We start from the raw sequence: 24319 nt of genomic DNA on the forward strand, positions 1-24319 counted from the left end.
AGTGATGGGAGTGATAAAGGGCCATTGGAACACAGGAGTGATGGGAGTGATAAATAATAATAATAGTTATTATTATTTTTATTATTATTGTTATTATTATTATCTTTTATTTCCATAGCGCTAACAATTCCTGCAGCACTTCTTACAGTCCCTACCTTCAAAGAGTCTGACAAAACTAAGATGAGACTATACGTTAGGTAAAAAGGGCTCGGCTCAGAAGCTTACAATCTAGAGGAAATATCCCATGATAGGCTTCTATGGGGAGCTCCGCCGCTGTGTCTAAAGCTTAATGTAAAAACAATCAAAAACATTCTCTTTCAAACAAAACTACAAAAAAAAAACATTTTTTTTTTTTTCTTTCCTATAATACCCCGTTTACATTGGAAAAAAAACTCGCTCCGCGTTTTGTCGGAAGATTAAAAAACATTTTACAGAATAAATCACAAGCCGCGATGTGTTGGAAAATCAATAAAGCGCTCAATCGTTTGTTTTGCGAGCGTTTTTGTAACGCAGCGAGGGGGCGAAGTGTCTGGAGAGCTCTGATTTTTCTCTGTTTTTGCTGTTTTTGGGGGGTTTTGTACAGAAAGTCCGTCTCTCGGTGAAGCGTAAGAGACGCCGGAAATCTGCCGTCCATCCAGTAAACCGACCTTATAACCCTCGTCACTGCAACAAGGGCAGAAGGAAGATTTCAATGGGAACGCTTTCCTGCCTCTGATTGGTTGCTTTAAGCAGCCAATCAGTGTCACGAAACAACAAACCATGGAGTTGGTTTTCTGCTGCAGTTCTGGAGCTGCAGCTTCTCCATTAGTTAAGTATTTTTTTTCAGGTTGAATGAATGCAGGGTTTAGGGATTTCCATAGCAAACCCCGCAGCACACCCTGCAGCACATCCCGCAGCACACCCTCCGCAGCACGCCCCGCAGCAGGTAACGAGTAGGTGTCTTTTATCGTGTGATTAAAGTCACAATAAGGTATTTATGAAACAATAGAAGAGAATATCGCTCGGCATCATTAAGTGCGCAGCAGCTAAAAATGAAATGGTTGGCAGATTCCCAAATCCCTTAATGAAGAGAGGCTCCCCGGGCTATTAGAGGATGAAGGTGGCGATTCAGCTACCGGGTTTGGTGCATTTAATCCGCATTCTGTCCAAGCCACCAGTTAGAGCCCCCGCCGCTCTGCAAATGGAATTTAAGGGGAATTTAAAGTCCAGCAAGTTTTGAGTTAAATTGTGGGATAAAAAGTATTTTACGCCCGGAGCTGGAAGCGTCCATTACGCAGGTCCTTGAGGATGAAGTATCATCTGATTTGTGGTTTTACGTTCTCTTAAATTATTCTCCCCCAATCTGTCTTTTTACCGTAATCAGAAATTGTTTTATATAGCGCCATCATATTCCGTAGCGCTGTACAATGAAATTATGCACCAGAAGGGGAGGTTCAGATACGGGAGATGAGAAAGAAGGTCAGGAAGTTCTTATCTGCCGTCCGCATCTGCATTTCATACGAAAGTATTAGAAGGAAGAGAACAGCTGGGGGGTCGCGGACCACGATTATGTATCACAGAGCGGCCACATGGCGAGGCCGGCCGGCAAATTCCCCGGCACCAGTAAGATGTAATCGGAATGGGGAGTCTGGCGCTACAGCTGCCGTGAGATTAGCCCTATAAGCACTGTAGAGCCGGCTGCTGGTAATGGGAGTTGATTTCAGGCAGCCGAGGCCGGCGTTCGGCTGGGAGTGTTTGGGGAATTCACTCTTCCTTGGGGGGCTCAAACTACTGCATTAACATCTCGTGTGAAGCAAGGAAGTTTTACTTCACTGAGAAGGTGGTAGATAAGTGGAAGAGTCTCCAAGCAGAAGTGGTAGAGGGTTATACAGTGTGGCTCCTGGAGCTAAGATGAGACCAACAGCTGATTAACCCATCAAGGACAATGCATTGTGAGTCCGTGACATGTACAGACTCTGTCATGAGGGGGTTAAGGTTTGAGTCTTTACAGCAGGAGAAACGGGCAACTAGACGGGGGCCGAATGGGGCCGATCTGCCGGCAGATTCTGTTCCTTTGGTTCTCTAACTACTGCTGACATAACTTTCCTTGATTGAGGGTCGCTGCGCATGTGCCGTCAGTGCCGTTGGGGCAGCGTAAGGGTTAATTCCCAATGCGTTACCGCTCAGGCTGCTACGTGAATCAGACGTGATATTTTCCACGGTACATAAACCGATTATCGTATTCAGAGCCTGACGCCTACCGAGTTTGTTCTGCCTACTGCACTTCTGAGCCAGCGGCGGCCCCCGGGAGCCAGACTGCGCGGAGACCACCGTTACGCCAAGCGCGGCCTGATCTTAACACTAGAATTCACACAGACAATGCGGACACCAAGCCGGCCGCCGAAGGCACCACTGGAAGCCAGTCCCCGGGGTGGGAAACAGGCCAAGAAGCCTCGTTACTCTCCTCTAATCAAATCCCTGACACGAACACTTGGCCTCTGTGTTCCACAGAACGGAATGTCAAGTGAGATCCGATCAAACACACGCAGTACATGGTGGTTTCATTGCGTTACCTCCCAGCAGAGGTGGTAAGATCTGATTCAGTAACAGATTTGTTACAAATGGATACCGATACAATAATGTCTGCGATGTTCAAATGTTGCAAAAGTTACTAATGTATCCATCAGAAGGCATCGTCACCGTGACAATTTAGAATGTTGGGTTTGAAAATAATTATTGTAGATACAGAAGTCAAGAAGAGCGGCAAGAAGCGTGAAGCAGCTTTGGATGGCTGAGATTAATGGGAGCTGCAAACCCCAGCAGCTGGATTAACCGAGCTGGAAATCAAGCCAAATTTCATTACACGTACTGCCCTCTAATGGAGGAATTGGGAATTACAATTCGAAAATCGCCAAAAATTGTTTTTGTTTTCAGAGAATCCTGCCAGTTATTATCATTTCCACTCTTAAAATAGTCCGATCTAATCCGGGATCTACGCACAGAAAATATTTGGCGGTTGTTTTTGTGCAGTGGAGCCGCTGGTGTTTTAACTATGGATTTCTACCGAAGTCATTGACTGTCACATTGCCTCTTAATATTCCATCAGCAGCTCCGTGATCAAAATAGTCGCGTACAAAAAACACAAAAAAAATACGAAAAAGAAAGAAAAAAAGCAGCCACTGCAAATCCGTCGCCCGGCACAAATAAACCATCTGCAAGGAGCAGCGGATCCCTTACATTTGGAATCCCAGACTTGCCGCAAAGTAGTTCGTAGCAGAGGCTGTACAACGCTATGGAATATGATGGTGCTATATAAATTATTCAATTATAATAGGTCATACGGCTATGAGCTCAATGGAAAGCAAGCAATTGTTTAACAATAGACTTTCTCAGCTGTTACTAAGCAAGACGTCATGAACGTTTGGGGCTTGTTTCCTAAAGCGGAAGGTACCCCGTTTATAATCATCTCTCCGTTTTCTATAGGTTTAGGTTTCTTATTTATTCACTAACTTCCCAGGGTCACCAAGGTCCAAAGCATCCCAAGGACCACGGGTATCATAGGGAAAGACACCGATGTCCCCCAACTACAATTCCTGCTAGCTTTGCCCTACAAGCTACCAGGTCACCCCTGCTTACAATCATCACTACCCCAGCTTATTCACTTCAATATATATTAAGAGTTTGGCTTCATCCCCAAACAGCAAAAATAACAGCTTCTACTAATATCACTTTTTTGTTGGCTGAGCATGTTGAGAGTGGAAATCCAAAGCAAACAGAGCCCTAAGCATGCAAACATTCAGCAAAGTTAAAATGCGAATGAATGAATGATTGCATACATCTCTCAATTGCCCCCTTCTGCTTGTAAAACGTGGTTTTAAAGTCATCAAGGATAAAATAATTCCTCGTTGCTCTCCCGCCCATCCGCCACCAACATCACCCTGACAGGTGCATCTGGCACTGCTACAACTACTTCTAACACTCAACCCAATCCACTGCAATTTCTTCCATCCTACCAAAACAAGGGGCAAGAAGGCACCTAGTGGCTTTAAATTCCCTGGTCAATGGAAACTGACCCCCCCCCTGTAATATGCTGCAAATTCTACAAATTAGCAAATTCCCAATTCAGGAAAAAAAATATAATAAATAAAGTATAAATCACAATTTTTAAACTCTAAAAAACAAATAACAATGTATCCTAACAACCAGGTGGTTCTCTGCAACCCTTTATATGTATACTGATTTTAACCCTTTCAGTGGCACAGGGTGAGCACCCCACTGGCAATCAAAGAGTGGCTTTTCCAGTTTTTTTAAATAATAATGCGAAGCTGTTACCTGGCAGACTTCGTATAATAATCTGTACTCCTCGTCCGGTCTCTTCAGGCTGCATAATCTGCATCCCATGTTTAGCGGATCTCTTCCCAGCGACCTGGAGGCTTCTCTGCACCATAAATGTTCCTTCCTCCTGCATTCGCCTCGTGCACTTGGCTGGCAGAATTCAACTGTTCCTCCTCCGCGTCTCTCCCTCCTCGTCTGTACACTGCCCTCCCTCTGCTGCCTTCGCACTGTCTGCTCTACACTGGTCCAGCGTTCGCACTAAACCCCGGCTCTCATGCATATTAATAGCCTCCCCTTGCCTATTCGTATTAGACGGTGATATAGAAGCCATAATCGGCGGCTACGACACGTAACGTTCCTCTTATTAACAAGTCACTCGGTCCAGAGCCAAACATCCATAATATCCGATAAGCCGAGGGTTCCGCTAAAAGGATTTCCCCCCCAATATATTGCTTAAAAATACAGATAGGAGTCCGCAATACAAAAAACCCCAATAGGGAAAAAAAAGCATAAATAATAATGTACAAATTATCAAATATTTTACTATCCTGACCTCTGATTCAATATATATATATATATATATATATACGGCTCGGGGGGAGAGGAGGGATGGGATAGAAACAGTTAAACGCATAAAGGGATTTAACAAAGTACAGGAGGGAAGTTGATTTCCCCGATTTCACTATATTTTACTGAGAGGGTGGTAGATAAATGGAACAGCCTCCCAGCTGAAGTGGTAGAGGATAATAAGGTGAGGAAATGTAAACACGTATAAGCTCCAGAATTCGAAGATGAGAGTAAGGAGTTAGAGTTTTTACAGCGGGAGAAACAGGCAGACTAGACGGGGGGCCGGATGGGTCAGATTCTGGTTTTCTATGATTTTTAATGTTATATGACGGCTCAGGGGACAGGTTGAATGCAGGCTCTGCCAGGGACATCATGGACTTCAACTCCCATCCGGATCAGTTTGTTTTTGCCAGAATAACTGGCTTGTGTGCTAAAGAAATGTGTATCTGGCTGAGTGTGATGGGAGTTGTTGTTCACACAGAGGTGGATTATTCACAGCACACTCACCCTATACTGAGAAAAAACAGCTTATTTGCCATTAAACAGACCTCTTTATAATGACTGAACATGAATATGTCATAAATGTTTACATTCAAACAGATACAATGTATCCTCAGAGGAGGCAACTTCAATTGTTACTGTAAACAGGGAAGGAAGGGTTAATTAGGAGCGGGTAACATTACTAATCCTATCCGCTACAAAACCATATGGACAGCGAAAGGCTCCACAAACCCTCAGCATGGAGCGATCGGAGAGATCAGAGATCCCCTTTATAACTGGTCCATTGACACTATGGAGCGCCGTGCCATGCTTTAAAGGACCCTCCGTGCCACAACGCGCCAGCAGATGACAGTGTTGGGGGTGGCTGGGGATGCCTTGGGTATGCCAATGCTCGCCCCAATACAGTGTTCTGACCAAAGAGAAAGTGGGACACAAAGACCCCCGTACAATGATGTCCATCCCTGGACAGGGACATCGAGGGGCTGATTTGCAACAAAATGAAAGGCTAAATAATAGTGTTAATAAAATATATATTATAAATATTATATTATATATATAACACCCCAAAAGTTCTGGCGCTGTTCTGTGACACTCCTCGGGCTCTTTCCAACTATTTACTTTTTTAACGAACCACCTACCGTTGGCCCACAGATTGAGCGACCATCGCCCGTCTTTGCTACAAAGTAACACTGTATGTATATATATATAAATGTATATACCGATGGGGGGAATAGAATTGCAAAATCAGCCGCTGGCGTAAGGCGATCCCAAGAACTGAATGCAAATGTGCACCTGAATGAAACCGCACACCGCCGGGCTCCAGCACGCCTTTTAGAAACACATATAGTTAAGGGAAATACATCCACTTTAGGCTTATTCCCCGGTTACGCTCAATCGGGGGCTTTAACGTGACTCGCAAACAGTGATGAATCTGAAAGAGCTTTCAATTGTGTACAATGAACTTTTAACCTGCCTTTCGGGGGGGGGGGGACGCCGGTCAGGAATTTTCAGCCCAATCTAATTTCATTCTTTTTGTCTCTTTACCTTCAATCTTCGTAAGCTTTCACTGGAAGCCGCGATATAGTGTTAAATGAGTCATTTACTTGGGGGGAAAAAATGGATGTTTGTTAGACAGTCAAAACCCCCAGCTATTGTTCAGCCTAATGCGCCCCTAATAGAATTAGAGAGTGCCGAGCAGAACAGATTTCGAGGCATCGCAGAAACAGTCCAGCTGATACACAATGAATCTTCCTTTAGAGAGTTACGGGGGGGAATAAGACGTGCGTGGGACAGGGAGATAGCGAGGCAGACACCAGGGAACGATAGGAGAGATTAGGAGAGATAAGTAAGAGAAGAAAGAGAGAAGAAGTAGTATTACTGGACCTAGAAAAGTTAAGGATATGAGTAACGAGCTAAAGAATTAATAAAAGAATGAGCGTGTGTAAAAGAATGAGCGTATGTAAAAGAATGAGCGTATGGAAGAGCCCGAACTATTCATCTGTTCACAAAATTCTGGATTGTAAACTGAGTTAGAGGTGAAGTGAGTGACCTGAATTGACCTCACTTGACCAGCTAACTAAAAGTTGTATTGCCGAGTTTCTAAAGTAGAGTTTACTGGATATGCGTGTTATGGCTCCCTCAAACTCTAGTAAGACGGTTCTCCTCCTGGAGAGGAAGAAAACCCAATGAGGGTCCATGAATATATACAATTAGGCTAGAGGGGCAGGGGCCCTGGGTGTCGTAAGGTGAGGGTCCTTTGAAGGGTGAATCCAACTCCTCCACTTGACTGCCAATGCGACTCAACGCAACCTTTCATGAATCGACTCCAGAATCTGGGGAAATACTGGAGACCCTTGGCACGGCCACTTCCAAATCCCCCACCTGAGTGGATTCTGACCCACTCGCCGGGCTACAAGACTACAAGTCTGGTTAATGTATCGAAAAGTAACTGGTTGTGCTCTGACCCCAATGTGACATCATGGAACCAAAACAGACATGCTATGGGCAACAAGTATTACATAATCTACTACTAATAAAGTAATATTTTCAGAGTTCTTTTTTTTGCATACACCTCAACAAACCTCTCCGCAGTTTTTCATCATTTTGCATTACGAGAAGATTCAGCGCTAGCGGCGCAGACAAAGGCTAACCTTATCCCGTATTCCTAGCGATTTGCATGCGTTGCCTCCCACTCGGCGAGAGTCGGAACTAAGTAGCTCATTTCGAGCGTTCTCCTCCGTTCCTGTTCAGCTATGCTTTGAAATGCAACCCCCCCCGTCTTCGAGAAGTCAGAAGATGCCAGATATGGGTTCTAATTAATCTTTAAAATATGCACCTTTTTCCGCTTTTAGCTGGCGCAGCTAACGAGTAAAACTGAATGTAATGATGTAATCTGGCTTGTCAAAAAAAAGGGAGAACGGATGCGCCGGCAGAAGGCAGGACGGTGTCAGGGGACCTCGGGTGACATGTCATACTCTAATTAACTAAGTGTTGTCAAAGTCAGATCACAATCCCAGCTCCATGTCCTATTAATATTCATGTCCTTTCAGCTGGAAGCTCTGATTTCAATCCCAGTGGTCTCAGCCGAACATGTACCCCCCCCCGCGCTCTCCGCACCTGGACCAGCAGTTACATTTCACTCGCGGACCAGCCAAAAAAAAAAAAAATACAATGTCCTTCTCAGTCCTCCTGGGGAGCGCATTGATTTCCAAATTATTAAAGGTTTATCTGTATTGGAAGAATGATTATTTTCTCTTTTGATGCAAAACTGACAATTGTAAAAAAAAAAAAAAAAATGAACAAAAAAATAAATCTAAAAATAATTCCACATTCTCATTGAAACAAATCGTGTCTCTATACATTTATAAACGCGTATATATATATATATATATATCTTATAACGCATCATAACTGTGTTATAGCGCCATCATATTCCGTAGCGCCGTGCCGTGGGTCAACAGGACATGCCATGTAGCGTATCAAATAAGAAAGCAAAAGGTGAGCTCAAAGGAGCTTACAATCTAGAATGTAGACATGTGGCATGTAGCACGTTATCCCAGAACGGTTGTGATAAATATAGCCCGACGACACTAATAAAACTATAAATATATATTTTTTTTATTCTGCAAAACTCTCACCGAAGCGTTTGCCTCTTTCCTTGACCCCCCAGCCCTTAGGCCAAAATCCTGCTTGCCAAAGTTCCCGGGGGGACTAACGAGACCCCTTCCTGCACCTACCCAGAAAGTGGTCCCATGGATTGCAAAGGGAGCGCTTTCCTGCCAAGGACTGGCTGCAGAAGTGGCACAAAACTGAACCATGGGAGGGGGGGTATAAGTTGCAGCCTTTAAGCTGCAGCTTCTCCTAAAGTTTTTTTCCCCTTTTTCTAATGAAAGCAGATGAAAGTATTTCCAAAAGTACTTTAATCCACACTCGTCGTTCGTGGGACTGTATGAAGCTCACTCTCGGTCCCTTTAACTGTTGTCGACGTTGTGTGTTGAAGACGCTCGTCTTCCCGTTTGATGAAAGCTGTCTTCCTGGTATAACACGAGACCTTTCTAAACCGGCAGATCACAAATGCTGAATACGTTGACTCCAAACGTCTTCTGGGAGCGTATGTTACGGATCAAAGGACGCACTGATTAATCCAACAGAGACCCGCGCCTGTCACGTCGGTCATGCCACGATACACCATCCACAATCACCGCGAGGGAGCAGGGAGACAAATCCTCCGACCAAAAAACTTTCCACCGACTGAGAAAAAAACAAACTAATTGTTCTGAAATTAAACGTTTTCGGAATGTCTGAGGACAACAAACGAGTCAAAGCCTGGAAGAATTTTGCGGAGCTTCTGGCGGAGATTCACTGATTTAGGATTTTAAAGACGCCTAATTATACTTTAAGTAAAAAAAATACCCAGAAAATATTTAACGTCTTGCTACATAATAACAATTCACATTATTGTAGATATCAGATATAATGTATCAGTGCAATATTTAAAATTGCCTGATTTCTCTGTAAGTCACCCCAAAACAGTGCTATAAAATATCTAGTCACCATTTAATAATGTCATTGTTCCGCTATACATATGTAAAATTTGAGCAAAATCATCTAATTTTGGAGTCATTTGATTTAACTCTCTCCCCTAAAAATATACATTTTCAAAATGCTTGAATTGCCCAGCCTTTTGAGTGAATTTTGCCATAATATTCCAGTTTGGGCATTTTTTTTCTTTTTGGTGCATTTTGGAATTTTCAGGATATTTGATTTCTTCCTCCGGTTGAGTTTTGTTCAGAAATAATGATGGACGATAAGCCACAAAAGTGTCGCCTTTCAATCGTCTGCCACTCCAGCCCGCTGTGATAATTCCCATTCATTTCACACCAACCACAATTTTTCCTCCATCAAACATCCCAAACATTGAAAGGGGAAGAACAAATAACACGCAATTCTATGCTTTTAATAAGATTACGAAATTAGTGACTCAAAAAACAATGTCCGCAAAGAACAGATCGCCAAATGTATCAACATAAAGTCACGGGGCGATTACAATAAATAAATAAAGGGTGATTACAATAAATATGTAACTTTTATTATTTTTATAAATATATATTTTTTTAAATAATTATAATTTAAAAAAAAAAACTTTAAAAAATACTCTTAATTAATTATTAATTATTAATATACTAATATTCCCTTTTGATTGGGCAGACGGTTTCCGGTGCTCGTAAGACACTTATGGTAATATTCCGCAGGAAGTACAGAGTGCAGGGAATATTTGCTTCCCCCTTTGTGAGGAAACAAAGAAAACTTTACTTACAAACTGTAAATATGAATCAGAATTTGTTAGAAGTATGTGTTTAAAAAAACACCTTTTTAGAATTTCTGATACACTTGATAACGGAATCTTTATTTTTTTTTTTTACGTTTATCAAAGAGGCAAATAAGCGCATATGGATTTAGATGTTAGATTTGGGTCACTATTGTTACTGTAGGAAGTGAAATGGTTAAAAGCCATAAAAAAAGACTAAATTTCTGTAAACCCTCAGCTGGCTTCGCACGTTTGTCAAACAAGTCCATCTGTGAGGCTGCAAACAGCAGAGCGAAAGCCCCCGTTGACAAACTAACATTTTGGACAATTTGGCACGAAAATCTAGGGAGGTGAGATGGAAGGAAACATCGAAAATAACGAATTCTCCTCCAGGGTCACTCGGCGAGGCTCCAAAAGCCGCCCAATTATTATTGTAACCTTCCCTTCGGATAGGGGAACAAATCGTCGAAGACTCAGGTGGACGGCCGTACAAAAAGTTAATCCCTCCGGTGCCGGAAGAAAACGTTTTCTCATAAGTACAAAATTTGTCCTCAGAGTTGGGTTTCTCAACAAGTTGGGAATTTTCAGGACCACCTTAAGTACAGATGGACTGATTTACTCAGTAGGCTTGGGTAATAGCGGCAGCATCGTCGATAAAACAAACTAAATCCCCATGAAAAAAGCTTTCTAACATTTTAGAAGAATTTACTATTCTGGGGCACTTTTTCATATAAATCGTAATCTAAATTCTCAGGTTCAAAGGATTCTCAGGACCCCGGACCCTGAGGTCTTCTAAGGACAAACCCAGCCCTCCACAAACAAACTCCTGGATCCCCGCAGACCCTCCTGTCCTAAGGAAAGGGTCTCCTTTTGGAAAGGATGGAACACAAAAATGACTCAGTACCTGAGATCCAATACAGAGAAGTTCTGATATAAACTGGTTTCGAAGGCTTTGACAAGCCGCCCATCGTGGACACCAAATAACCGGCGTCGTGATTCCGTGACTTCCCATTAATCGTTTACTGACGTTTGCCGCTGCGGTTATTCCATCTCATTGGTGTCTCGGTAAAATAAAATGTCTATCGTTATTGATTTGTAAACCAAGACACATAAGTTCTCTGTAGAGTTGCGCAGTCCACTGGCCAAACAACATGGCGGACGATAATAGCTAGCCAATCAGAGCACTGCTTTACAGCGTCCATTCACCTGACACTAGACTAAGATTTAGAGCCGGACCGCGGGGAAGCATTTATTACAACGTCAAATAAAAATAAATGGTGTCACTGCGGAGCGAGACTGGAAGGCCTGCTGGTTATCGCCCCCCCGACACATTCATTCGCTTTAATCTTTTCCATTTTGTTACATAGTTTATAGCTTTTTATCACCATCCAACACCAACACTAACACTCAGCAGAGAAACCGCTCTCGTCCAACTCAAACATCTCCGCGACCCTCTCTGCCGGGAGCTGGGAAAACAGATGACAGATATTTAAACCATGCGCGACGCCAACACTTTCTAAAGTGTGTTTAAAATGGGGTTAAAACTATACTTTATGAGACAGTTCCATGGAATAAAAATATTTATTTTCTCCTTGAGCGTAAACCCAGTGATGTATACAGTGATAAACTGCATGCTTTTTGGGGTGATTTCCCGGCTTAAACACCACACTGAGCTGATGCTTTATGGCAATGCTAATGAAGTCCGTCCCTCCATAGACATTCATTAGTCAGAGGGTCAGACTGTGTGATTCTGACTATGCCATTCTATTGTTTGCCGCAGGCAAGGTGTTTGTCTACTAGTAACTGTGGCACAGGTTAAAGAATATTGAAAACAAGCAAAACGGTTAAAAATAAATATTACTCTGCTCCAACCTCCCCCCCAAATAAAAATACACACAGTGATGGTGATGAAATATTCACGCGTTTGGCGGTGAGCCGGCGCCTTCCGAATCCAACCCAGACCCGAGACGGATGCGAGCGTAATTAAGTGTAATTAAGAATCAGTCTGAGTAATCAAAACACAATGGTCCGCCTGTAGCAGGTGGAGGAGAGCCGGCGTTTTACTGCCCTCCATAAAGCTGCGAAACCCCTCGCTAATTGATACGCGGTTATTAACTCCTTCATTGACAGACACATTAACCCGCTCTCCGACTGCCAGATGAAGCCTTTTAGGCGCGAGGCAGCCGTTTACGGCCGTCGTATCCTTAAATGACTGGTTGTGAGTGTGAGTGCTTTGTTGTGACACTTGTTAAGTGTTCCATTTACACCGTCCAATTTCACACTTTTATAACTAAATGCAGCACCGGGAACCTCATTGCTTGTAAACGTTCAACGTCCAAACCCTTTTCAGAAATAATTCTTGCGTCATGTAAAAAATTGCCTTATTCGTAAATGTTCAGGGAATGCTTAATTGTCATGTGACACAAATGCAGGCACTGATAGGTTGTTGCCATAGAAACTTGTTAACGTGTGTTGTTTTATATGTGATTACACTGTAAGAGGTAAGAATAAAACGACAGATCTAATACCAGAAAGGACACTTTGTATTTTATGATGGTGAGTGGCTGATTGTGAAGGGATGGGGTCATGGGGTGCGTTCATTCCCTCGCCCAAGCTGAAATCACTGATTATGCGCATGTACTATCATAAAATATACTGATAATAATAAAAAAGGGTTAAATATCGCTATTAGTTCATTCAGTGATTCAAATTAAAGATATTAGATGCTGTACACCCAACGCGTTTTGCCATTGTGGCTTCTTCAGAGGTGACTAGCGAATGAGATGCAGGGAAATATATTGTGTATTCGGCAAAGGGGCAGGAATGAACTTCCTTCGAATTGATACTTGATCCTTTGCAAAAACCCTCTAGAAATCTAGACCTGCCGGCAGATCGGCCCCATTCGGCCCCCTCTGGACTGCCTGTTTTTTCCTGCTGTAAAGACAGAGACCTTAATCAGTCGTTGGTCTCGTCTTAGATTCTTAAAGATTGTATACAATCGCGAAATCTATATTTTATAGAGAAAAAATGGTAACATTGTCTCGGAGAGATTAAAAAAGTTGCAAAAAAACCCAATATGGTGGGAATTCTTCTTTAGAGAATGAAATCGAGAGAAGATAAAATATCGTGAATTCACAATCGACAAGCAATAACTAATAATATCGAAATGGAACTAACGATCGCGGAATATCCCGGTAGAGCGTCGGGGTGACGATCCATTAGCCCGCCGTCCCGCCATCGTCGCTTTGTTTAATGATGTCGTACGCGCCGATACATTTTGACAGGTATCAGGGAGGCTTTAAACGCTGAACACAGGAGATAAGAAGATTTGAGTGGATTTAGTGATGTCGTTAAAGAAATCCGATCCGTTCTAAGACTATTGATTGAGAAGTAGAGCGCTTCACACCAGAACATCACTAAACATAAAAAAAAATGGGGCATCTCCTACTAAGGGGTATTTTCATCTAAGAAATTTAATACAGCAGAATCTATGGGTATTATGACGGATAATAAGAATAATAATAATAATAATATTATGATTATTATTTTTATTATTATTTTTATTTATAGAGATATCATATTCTGCAGCACTGACAGGGTAGGATCCGGTGGGGTTTATGTCTAACGTGTATGTTTATGGTTATTACTAATCATCATTATTGTATATTATTGTATAGTTATATGTTATGTATATGCCACAAAATATTGGGGGTTCAGCACTTAATTGTGGGAATGGCAGAGAGCGGAGAATACCCCCATCAGCCTCAGCAAGGAGAAACAAGAGGCATCAACTCAATGTTTTGGGCCGGAAAACAATATGCCATATGTGAAGATTTAGTGCCTCTTTCTGTGAGCGTCATTTGCAATTCCACAAACAACCACTAGGGGTGTATAGAGCAACAATGATTACAGGCAGCATTTACATCCTGGCTGGATCCTTTCTTTCCCGGGTGGTAAATCTTTGTCGGCCTGAACGATTGACAAATACCGAGCTTGGCTTCGGGAACAAAAATTAAGGACTCCCAGGAGCTTAAGTACAAAAAAAAACTTTAAAGTTTGAAAATAATACTTTACAAGCCCAATTCAACTATTTATCCCAATAATATAGAAAGTGAAGGGCTAATCTACGGCGGGTTATTACACTCCTGAAGACTTCTGTTCTTAGTTCTAGAACCCAGGCCCCCTTTACGACAGATCGCTCATAATTGGGTTTTTCTAAATAAATCATAATAATCATAAATCGCCTGGCCGAGCCGCTCCGATCCGCAAATCAATTCTGTTTCTGTAAATGGACTCAAATATTCTCATGAAAGTGTTTTTCATCAATTTAGTTGTTTATTGATTTTTTTAACACGTCCATTTAAAACAGCTTTTTTTTTTTTAACACGCGCAGCCCCACCGCACCGCGGAGTAGAGCAATAACGGCGGCAATCAGAGAATATCGCGCTACGAGCCGCGAGGAAGAGAAAAAAAAAACCCAACCATTACCAAGCTGAGCTCATTCGGCGTTAACGCAAAACCTCATAATGGAGTGAGAAATGTACAGGGTGGGGGAGAGCGGGGGCGTTATTACCCCGGGACTAAATTGTCTTTTAAAGACGTGCGTCCCGGGATACTTAACTCTTCTGCTGCCCGTGGCATTTGTGACGCAGCTCCCATCACTCTCAGACAGGCTCTGCTGGGAGTTATTCTCCAACATCCACGTTACATCCACGTCGAGTGCAATTCCCTCTCTTGGGGTCGACACGATAAATATTTGGTCAGATATACCTACAAGCTGCAGAACAGATCTCCCTGATTAACATTTTACTGAAAGACGCGGCGCACGTACCGGGGGGGGGGGTATTTTTGTCTATAGCTGTCATTGACGATACGGTTTGTTCTGGCATTTTCCTGTCCCTAACGACTATCAGGATATAATTACATTAGATGTTTTAGGAGGATTTTTCTCTCAATAAACATGCGCCTCTAAACAAAGCCGGTATCGCGCTCAGACAGCAGAGGACGGAGCTCCTATGGAAAGAGGGGAATTTAGCCATACTGTTTGATGTCAGGATATGACATCATATCCCAACATTCCAATTCTTAAGGACATGCAGCGCCAGGCAGTAGTAATTTATGGAGGCTATGCTGAGTCGGCACAGTCCTCCATAGTGTTAATGCCTCTCAACTGTCTAATTTGCCGCTCTATCCCGCCAAGCTCTACCTCTGTCCCCTTTTTCCGGCAGGACATTGGGATTCTCAACCGAAATCCCTCGGCCCCTCGGCCCCGACTTGATTCTCCGGGCTGGAGTTTTCCAGAGGTGACCCGGAGACCAGGAGAGTTCCCAGGTATGGTGATCGTCCCTTTAACCGTCCGGGGAGCCTGATTGCCCAATACAGCGACTGGACCTGCTGCCCCTAGGCCTAGCTGATGCCCCTGTTCCCATGATTTAAACTGCTAAGAGATCACATTTTAAAACAATCTCGAGTCTTTAATATTTTTTTCCACGTTAACATTTCTGCGTCGCTCACAGGAGGCAGCAGTCTATTTTTCCCCATAAATTCTGGGCACATCTTTCTAGCTGTGATGTAAGAGGACTTTATGACATCAATCAGGAAACCACAATCAATATTAGACTTCCCTGCAAAAAATATTGTTTCTTCACATGGATTTTCCCAAAAGCAGCAAAGCCACATCCCAAAAAAATGAAATTACAACTTTATACATCATTATTTAACAAGATTAAAAAAAAGCATTTTAATAGTACAATTATCCTTATATTAATAAATAGATAATAAAATAATAAAATAATAATAATTCCAAACGTTCTCCTTCATTGCTTGATTGTTTTTAAAAAATTCAAGCCGTTTTGGACAGTTAAGGTTTGGGCTCTGGCTGCTGATGGCAGTCACAATAGCTGTCACGTTGTCTGACATTAACCATTTATCAACCGGAGCGTTTTCCTCGGGCTATGGATTCATCGACGGAACATTGATTTAAGCCGAAGCGTGTAAGGGTCTGGAACGTATTACCTCCGTCTCAACTGCGACAAAAAAACACAGATACATTTGGTGTCTCATTCATGTTTTCTGACTGTTCCTGAAATGCTGCCGTCAGATACACGTACAATCTTGGGGGGGGGGTAGTTTTCTTTTAGAATGCTGGAAAACCCCTACATTCTAATTTAAATGATTTAAAAAGCATTGGGAGTGACTTAATCCAGTGGGTTGTGATTTTTACCCCAATTTAAGGGTCTCTAGGCTGAGTGGGCAGATTCTCGAGGTCACAGAGCATGGAGCTCACGTCACACTCTATTCAGAATTAATGCATCCCGGTTGGGGCTTTACGCCCTGCTATATGACAGCTGAAATCCCTGCTTGAACACAGGTGACTTCATTCAGAATATCTTTATAGCTTCATCAGGTCCGTTATCAGAACCGTTACAACAGAACGAACAGAATATTTAAAGGGTTGATATGTGAAAGAGTGTCCGAGTCCGGTATGGTCGGGATGTCCCATTGCCCTGAAAAGACCCGCGGTGTCCGCTGGAAAGTGGCCATATTGGTGCAGCCCCATTTGACAGCTCAGCGTGCAATCTGGTTTAATGCCCCCCCCCCCGTCTATCCCGGCCTTTGTTCACCGAAGCCATTAGTCAAAGGTCTAAAAAGCCTCAGGCGCAGGAGTAGACATTTACTTGCTGCCGACTATAGTCTATTTTAAATAGGCCCCTGGGAACGTACGAGTGACCACTGCGCATCGGGCCTTTCTGAAGCATTAGACCCTGCCATCCCTTTTAATTGACTAACCACAATACCGGCCTTTCCAAATCACTTTAACCCATCTCGGCCTCCAGTGCCCGGCCTCTAATGACCTTCCTCAGGCCCTAAACGCGTATGGCTGTGACAATGGAAATCTAATCTGCGGAGCCGGATAAATCCAATAAACTCATCGCTGCCGCACTAAACTTCCATTTATCAATCTCACAACACAATGCTTCCATTCTTCGGGTCTCCTTTTCCGCCGGCCCGGGCACGTGGCTCAAACGGCCCAAATTAATTTAGCAACGATTAAATACCGATCTGTAACACTTGTCATTATTAAACCTTCAATCTTCATTATAGAGGTTTAATAGTTCCATTAAGACGGTAACAACGTAACCGCAACGAGAACCCCAAGCTTGTGATTGTTGCAGATCTATCTGAAGACAAATATTACTTGATCTGGGTGACAGTCCAGATAATCTCATTTATTTTTGGTGTATTTGTGATGAAAGTTGTAATTCCAATTGACTTAAATAAAATGAAACAATTTCACTAAACATCTAGAATTCCACTTTAATATAAAAAAAAAATCAGAAAAAAACAAAAAAAATAGCAATGATTTCTTTTATAAGGTAGACGGCGGTCCACAAGGAAACCTATAAATGTAGCACTGTCACATTGTAGAAAGTTGAACAACAATCCTTCCTAGGCTCTCGAATCAGCTCATAAATATTTCTATAGCAGGGGCGTCCAACCTGCGGCCCTCCAGCTGCTGCAGGACTACATCTCCCATCCTCCTCAGCCAGCCCCTAAGCTGAAAGAGCATTATGGGAGATGTAGTCCTGCAGCAGCCGGAGGGCCGCAGGTTGGACACCCCTGTTCTATAGGATCTATCAAAAGGAGGTTTGATCCTAATAGGGCAATTATATTTATCTTTCCAATCCAATATACAGCGCTGTGGAGTATGACGGCGCTATATATATAAAACAATAAATAATAATAATAACAATATATATTTTTCCCAGGTATTCTCTCTGATGAAGCGTAAGATGTTGACGTCCTCGACAGTTTTAGGCATTCTTGGTTCTAATATATTATATTAAACGCGCCGGGCTCTAATATATCATATATTTTATTAATGATTTCTCACTCTAATCATGCCAGGTGCTACCGTTTATAATTATTTAATCATATTTTATCCTTTTAATAAATATTACAAATTGCATTTCTACCTTTAACTGCTCGTGGAGGTAAACGGGGTTTATTCTTTCTTCCCATTAGATGTAAAAAGTGTGTAAATTACGATCTCTTCTGCGTCTAAACAACATGTACTACAGGAGAGAGAAATAACCGTTGACGGATTTAATAAAAAAGGGATAAAAATGAAAAAAAAATACATTCATTTATTTTGTTCCAGCTTATTATGGAGAAAATGCTTAATTGACAAAAAAAAAAGCTCAATACGCAAATACAATTATACCCCCTACGAGGATGTGTAATTACAGCGTGTCATTAAAACAATCGGAGGATGAATTATATTCATTAAATATCTATATTTTACTACGGCTGAGAACACATAATAACGCAGCATTCCTTGAACGTAATAAAGGTAATTGTTATTCCAATTGTCATTTTTTTTATAGAAATATAATTGGTTGAGGGTGGATTTAAAATCTATCAGACTGCAATTTCTTTGCAATTTGAACTTCATTTATGTTGAGTGCATGGATTATATGATGTTACCATACTGCACGAGGCTGAAGGCGAGGAGGACCATAATGATGGACCTTCTGCTTTCATGGAAGGTCACTCCAGCTGAGCACGAGACAAACACATAACAGGACTGAGTTTTCAAGGTTTTTTTCTCGAGAAGATACTGGTCCATACTTTAGTACTAGGTTATGGGTGGTTTAACCAGGACTGGTTGGAGAGGCCACCAAAACCTTGGCCATCTCAGTCCTCGTGATCTAATGGAAGTCATTGAGACGGCACGACGGGAACGGGCTTCAATTCTAAAGAATCAACTGGATCATCAACAACTGGAGGGACTTGATACCTGGTCCGGGGGATTATCTCCCCTTCCGTAGTTCTAGCGGAATTTTGTGAACCCCCCCGGGGTATCTGAGGAAGCGCCTTCAAGAGAAGCTTAAGGTGTTTTTCCAGGGCCATAAGCATGTTTTCTGTCTTAAGATGCAATTGGGAAGACGAGGCATGAGTACGGACCTGGAAATACTTTGACCTCCCGTCCCGCACCCCCTCGGCGTTATCACAACGGCATCATACATAAACAATAAAGATATCAGAACCACACGCAAGCGACTTCCAAGCAATTATGGACCAACACAAATAATCGAGTTGAACGTATGACATCATCATATGGAGAAAAAATAAAAATAATCATTAAAATAATGATAAAATATTACAAAACTGAATATGTCCATATCGTGCCGTTCAATAATCTATATAATTTGTTACACAAAATCTCATAGTTTGTAAAGATCATTCGAATCGAGGCGGTTCCCACATAGCACCCGCAGCTGGGACTTTGATAAATAGTCCTCTTTGTCTTCTTCTAATGATTTGAGAGCAAAGCGGAAAATTGCACCAAGTTTTACAAGGCCATCTGCCCCCCTACTTTAAAATCATCCTCTTCCATAGTAAAATTGCCGCTCGCGTCTTGGAAGCGCCACCAGGTTATGGTGAACACCGGTATATACTGGGAAAGAGGCTCCGTAGGTCCTGCCAAGGCCGACCCAGCCGCCATTAAATCTTATTTTTTCCGTAGGGTAACGATGGCGTTTAATGGGCATGTGTCGCAGACAGACAGATGTCGTATCCCGCTTTAAAGTGTGGTCGTAACGATAAACGGATCACACGGCCCTCGTAGAGCACAAGGGAACAGACGGAAATGAAGATGATGCCAGAAGATATTTTACAGGAAACATTGAATATAACACATTTTGGGCTAAAAATAAATAAACATATTTCTGTTTCAAAACAAAGCACTGTTTTGTGTAGATTCTTGTTCAGCAGGGCCTCTTAATTTGTTCCCTCTGCACTGATCTGCCTCTGACATCACAGGAGGGACGTTTCCTTGAAGGGCTATTCGTTTAAAGGGGGCGGCGAGTGGTGTGATGTAATACATAAAGTATGGGAGTGATAAAGGGCCATTGGAACACGGGAGTGATGGGAGTGATAAAGGGCCATTGGAACACGGGAGTGATGGGAGTGATAAAGGGCCATTGGAACGCAGGAGTGATGGGAGTGATAAAGGGCCATTGGAACGCAGGAGTGATGGGAGTGATAAAGGGCCATTGGAACACAGGAGTGATGGGAGTGACAAAGGGCCATTGGAACACAGGAGTGATGGGAGTGATAAAGAGGCATTGGAACACGGGAGTGATGGGAGTGATAAAGGGCCTCTGTACGCCTATGAAGAGATTCCTTTAAAAACCAGCCGTTTCCAGCTACAATAGTCATTTACAACATTAACCCCGTCTGCGCTGGATTTCTGATCCATTTCATGTTATTTTAATGGACAAAATCTGCTTTTGTTCCAAAAACAAGGACATTTCTAAGTGGCCCCAAACTTTTGAACGGTAGGGTATATAATATGGGCTGGTCTTTGTTGGTTTCACGTCAATCAATAATTCTTCTGTAAGACAGAGGGTCTCCATCTCTTCACACGATACACAATATCTTCAGCAGTTAAACTGTCACTTTAACATTGATTGCCGACAAATAATAACACTGACGGGAACGTACTTTCATGGTCGTTGGTCTGTCTGCATATTAACCGATCTCTGCGCAATAACACTCCTCGTAGAGAGTAAAATCAATATTACGCTCACGACGCATTGATTCCCTCGTATAATATCGTTTTAATAACTGAGGAGTGTTAGTTTGTATTCATCAGGTTCATATTAATGAGATAGAAACACCAGAGATCATAATACCAGACAAAACAATAATGATACCGCCGAACCAAACTTTTTTAAGAAAGACACTTTTTCCTCCCCTGATGCGCCCTCTTTTCTAGGAGCTCGGAATGTTTGCTGGGTATGAGGGTATCAGAGGGTTCTACAGCCCTAAAAGCCCCGATAATGTGTATAGAAACAGCAGGAAATGGCTTTATTTATTTTTTTATCTTTTTGTACTTTTCGAAAGTTCTAGAAATTGTTTCTCTTTGTTACATAAACAGTAAACAATAACGCACAAAACCGCAAAAAAAACCCCAAACGTGTCTCTTTTTTGCCCGTATGGAACAGATGCCGCAATCAAACCTTATAGATACATCAACTTTTTATACTCTCCAAATGTTCCGCATATCGGGAGCTGGCAGCCAGAGAAATTGGATTTAGGAAATTAAAAAGGGATTTACTACAGTGTAGGAGGGAAGTTTATTTGAAAGAAGGAGAAATTTTACAGCAAGAGGCCATATTCTAAAACTAGAGGGCCAGAGCTGGAATGCTACGGAGAGGGTGGTAGATAAGTATAACAGCCTCCCAGCGGAGGTGGTAGAGATTAATACAGCGAGGGAATTTAAACACGCATGGGGTAGACATACAGCTCCTGAATCTAAGACGAGACCAACGACCGATTAAGGTTTGAGTCTTTACAGCAGGAGAAACGACGACTAGACGGGGGCCGAATGGGGCCGATCTGCTGGCAGATTCTATGTTTCTATGTTAAAAATGAACACTCATGCAGTCGGTGGATTGAAAAGATGTATATTATATAACATACAGTATTACAAAAATCAGCCCTATCTGTCATTATATACTGAGGGTAAAAAAAATGGGGGGAGGGGTTAAAAATAGGGAAATGTACCAACCGTATGGGCAGAAAATGTTCCAATATCTTTCATACAAACGGAACAGAAACAAAGTCATTTATAACTGCCCTGCACGGGGTCACTGAGACCTCGCGGGAAGACCCATAAAAAATGCACCGCATCTTACATATTTATAAAGGGAAAGGTTTATAATCCGTCCGCTGCCACACAACATAAAAAAGAGACTTTTATGGCAACCGCGCGTCTGGTTTTATCGCCACGGAATACGTTAGAAGTTTCTTTTAGAATTAAACGTTCTGACATTTTCCCCAAAACGAACTGAGAAAAAAAAATCAGATTTTTGGGGCTGCTACATGGAGAATTACAACGAGATATCCGATTCCATCTCGATTTCCTCCCGACATGAACTGGAGTGGAAAAACCCAACAAGATCAATAAGAAAACCAATTATTCTTATTATGTTATTTTATTTCTATAGCGCCAACAGTCTCTGCAGCGCTTCTTTACAGTCCCTACGTTCAAAGGGTCTGGCAAAGCTAGAATCGACAGAGTAAGACGGGCCAAGATCTGCCATTAGGCAATGAAGCTTACAATCTCAAAAATGTCTTTATGATGTTCATTTTTTATTTGTTTTTTTTTTTTTTTTTTTAAAAAAACAACCTAGCAGCTTTTTGGCATATTTTAGGAAATAAGGTTCCTAATGAGTTTTTCTTGTTAAAAAAAAAAAAAAAGGGTCAGTACCATGCTGTGGGTAGGATGGAGGTGGCACTTGGCCCCCACGTTCTCCATACCTTCTTCCACCCACTATTTGCTTTATACAATGGATTGTGATCCATCAAGAGGTCCACCAGGCCTGACTCAGCCCACCATACCCAACATCCCAACGTTTGGCTCCAAGTAGAAGAATCGGGATGGCGACCATGTTTGTTGGGTTTGTTGGGTTTGTCGAGGTGGACAACCAGGTCCTCACCACCGGTCATCTCTGGAGATCACAGATCGAGAGGCTGTCTCTCTACCAAAAAAGGCCGGTTACATAAAATATTCCTTAACCATAAAACCTTCTTTTAGACCTAAATTTGATTATATATAACTGTGTAATCATCATGTTACTGAGCTTCGCCTCGCTGAGACGTCCCTCAGCCCTCACGGAGAGCCATCTGCCTCACGCTCCATTACAGGCCTCATTACCAGTGATCAGGTTCAACCAAAAAAAATTAATATTTCTCTAATAATAACCATTAACACGTTCACCCAAATGTTCCAATTAAACCGGCGAAATTAGGGAGTAAAGATGTGAAACAGAGGGTGACAAATAAGATTATTCCTTCCCATCAAACATTCATTTGACGTCTAATGAATCTGTAACACCGGATAAAAGGGTAACTTGGTGTCCCTGGCCTGTTGAATAATCGTGTTTTTGGACGATACACCTGACGCTGTTACCAAATCACACTCCGTTAACCCTTTACCTGCCAGGTAGATAACCAGTGAAATAACATATCCGCTTAAATAACATCCATTATCTGAAGAATGTAATAAACAACAAATGGATTAAACTGATTGCAAATCATCATGTAATGCAAAGGAATTTCGTGTTTTTTTTCAGGTTGCGTTGCAGATGGGTTAAACGTCCTTTTAATTACGCTGTATATATTTATATATTTTCTATATTCTAATTATAAAATGTTGAGATGTTGAGATGTTAAGGGTGTTTTGTTTTTTAATTTATTTTGGTATATTTTGGTATAATGAGTACATTATATATATATATATATATATATATATATATATATATATATATATATATATATATATGTATATATATATGTTTCTATTCAGTATAGCGGCAGCAGGAGGCAAAGACAGAATGATTATTTTATTGAGGTGCGTTGCTGCCATCTACTGGACACAGAGGTTTTATTAGAAAAACACAATTTTTTTATTCCAAATAAATGTTTTTCTATTCTCAGCACAGCAGGCAGGCTAACAGATGGCCAGATATTGCTAATTCCGTATCAACCGATGGGGACGTAATATCCATCTTTTACAGCTCGGTTACTAACGGCATTACGTTGCAGAATACCACCACGCATTATTACAGGTGTCTCGAGTTACTCTAACTTTAAAGGGACATCACCCGCCGCCCTGTAAAATGGCCCTTGACCCTGGGTTAAAAACCTAAGATTTCAGGTAAAGCTGAAGCTTACTTTCCACCCAGGTTGGATAAAGACACAGTGGCTTTTAGGCTATACTCCCATAGTACAATTTTCTATAACGTTTAATACAACCTTTACAGTGGGTTAAAATGTAATAAATCCATCAAGTCTTGAGAAACCTGGCCTGTTACATATTACGGCAAAATCAGATTGGTTGAATATATACTAATTTGTAAATTTAAGGAAAACCCGTAGGGTTACCGGTCTTGGGTTAATCACATCATAACTCATTGCAATTCATCGAAGTCATTATTTCCTCTATATGAAGGAATATTTCCAGCCTCCAATTTAAATAAAAACTCCATCTTTTGACACTATGTAAAATATCTGATTATATAGTTTTTCCTTTTTATGTTAGCCGATTAGAGGGAACAG

At 41.9% G+C, this 24319-nt stretch overlaps 1 protein-coding gene across 3 annotated transcripts in view; it reads right to left on the bottom strand.

Moving 5' to 3' along the window:
- Nucleotides 1-24319, bottom strand: part of PDZRN3 (PDZ domain containing ring finger 3) — an 82469-nt gene that overhangs the window by 12928 nt on the left and 45222 nt on the right. The window contains exon 1 of one of the 3 annotated variants that reach the window (XM_053468788.1): nucleotides 4312-4469. The exons of the other annotated variants lie outside the window; for them this stretch is intronic. Coding sequence (XP_053324763.1) covers nucleotides 4312-4380 — 69 coding nt within the window. The 5' untranslated portion in view covers nucleotides 4381-4469. Of the gene's footprint in view, nucleotides 1-4311; nucleotides 4470-24319 lie in introns of those variants that run through there. 3 annotated transcript variants of the gene reach the window in all.

This window comes from Spea bombifrons, chromosome 6 (assembly GCF_027358695.1).
Source record: "Spea bombifrons isolate aSpeBom1 chromosome 6, aSpeBom1.2.pri, whole genome shotgun sequence".
In the NCBI taxonomy this organism is placed as follows: domain Eukaryota; kingdom Metazoa; phylum Chordata; class Amphibia; order Anura; family Pelobatidae; genus Spea; species Spea bombifrons.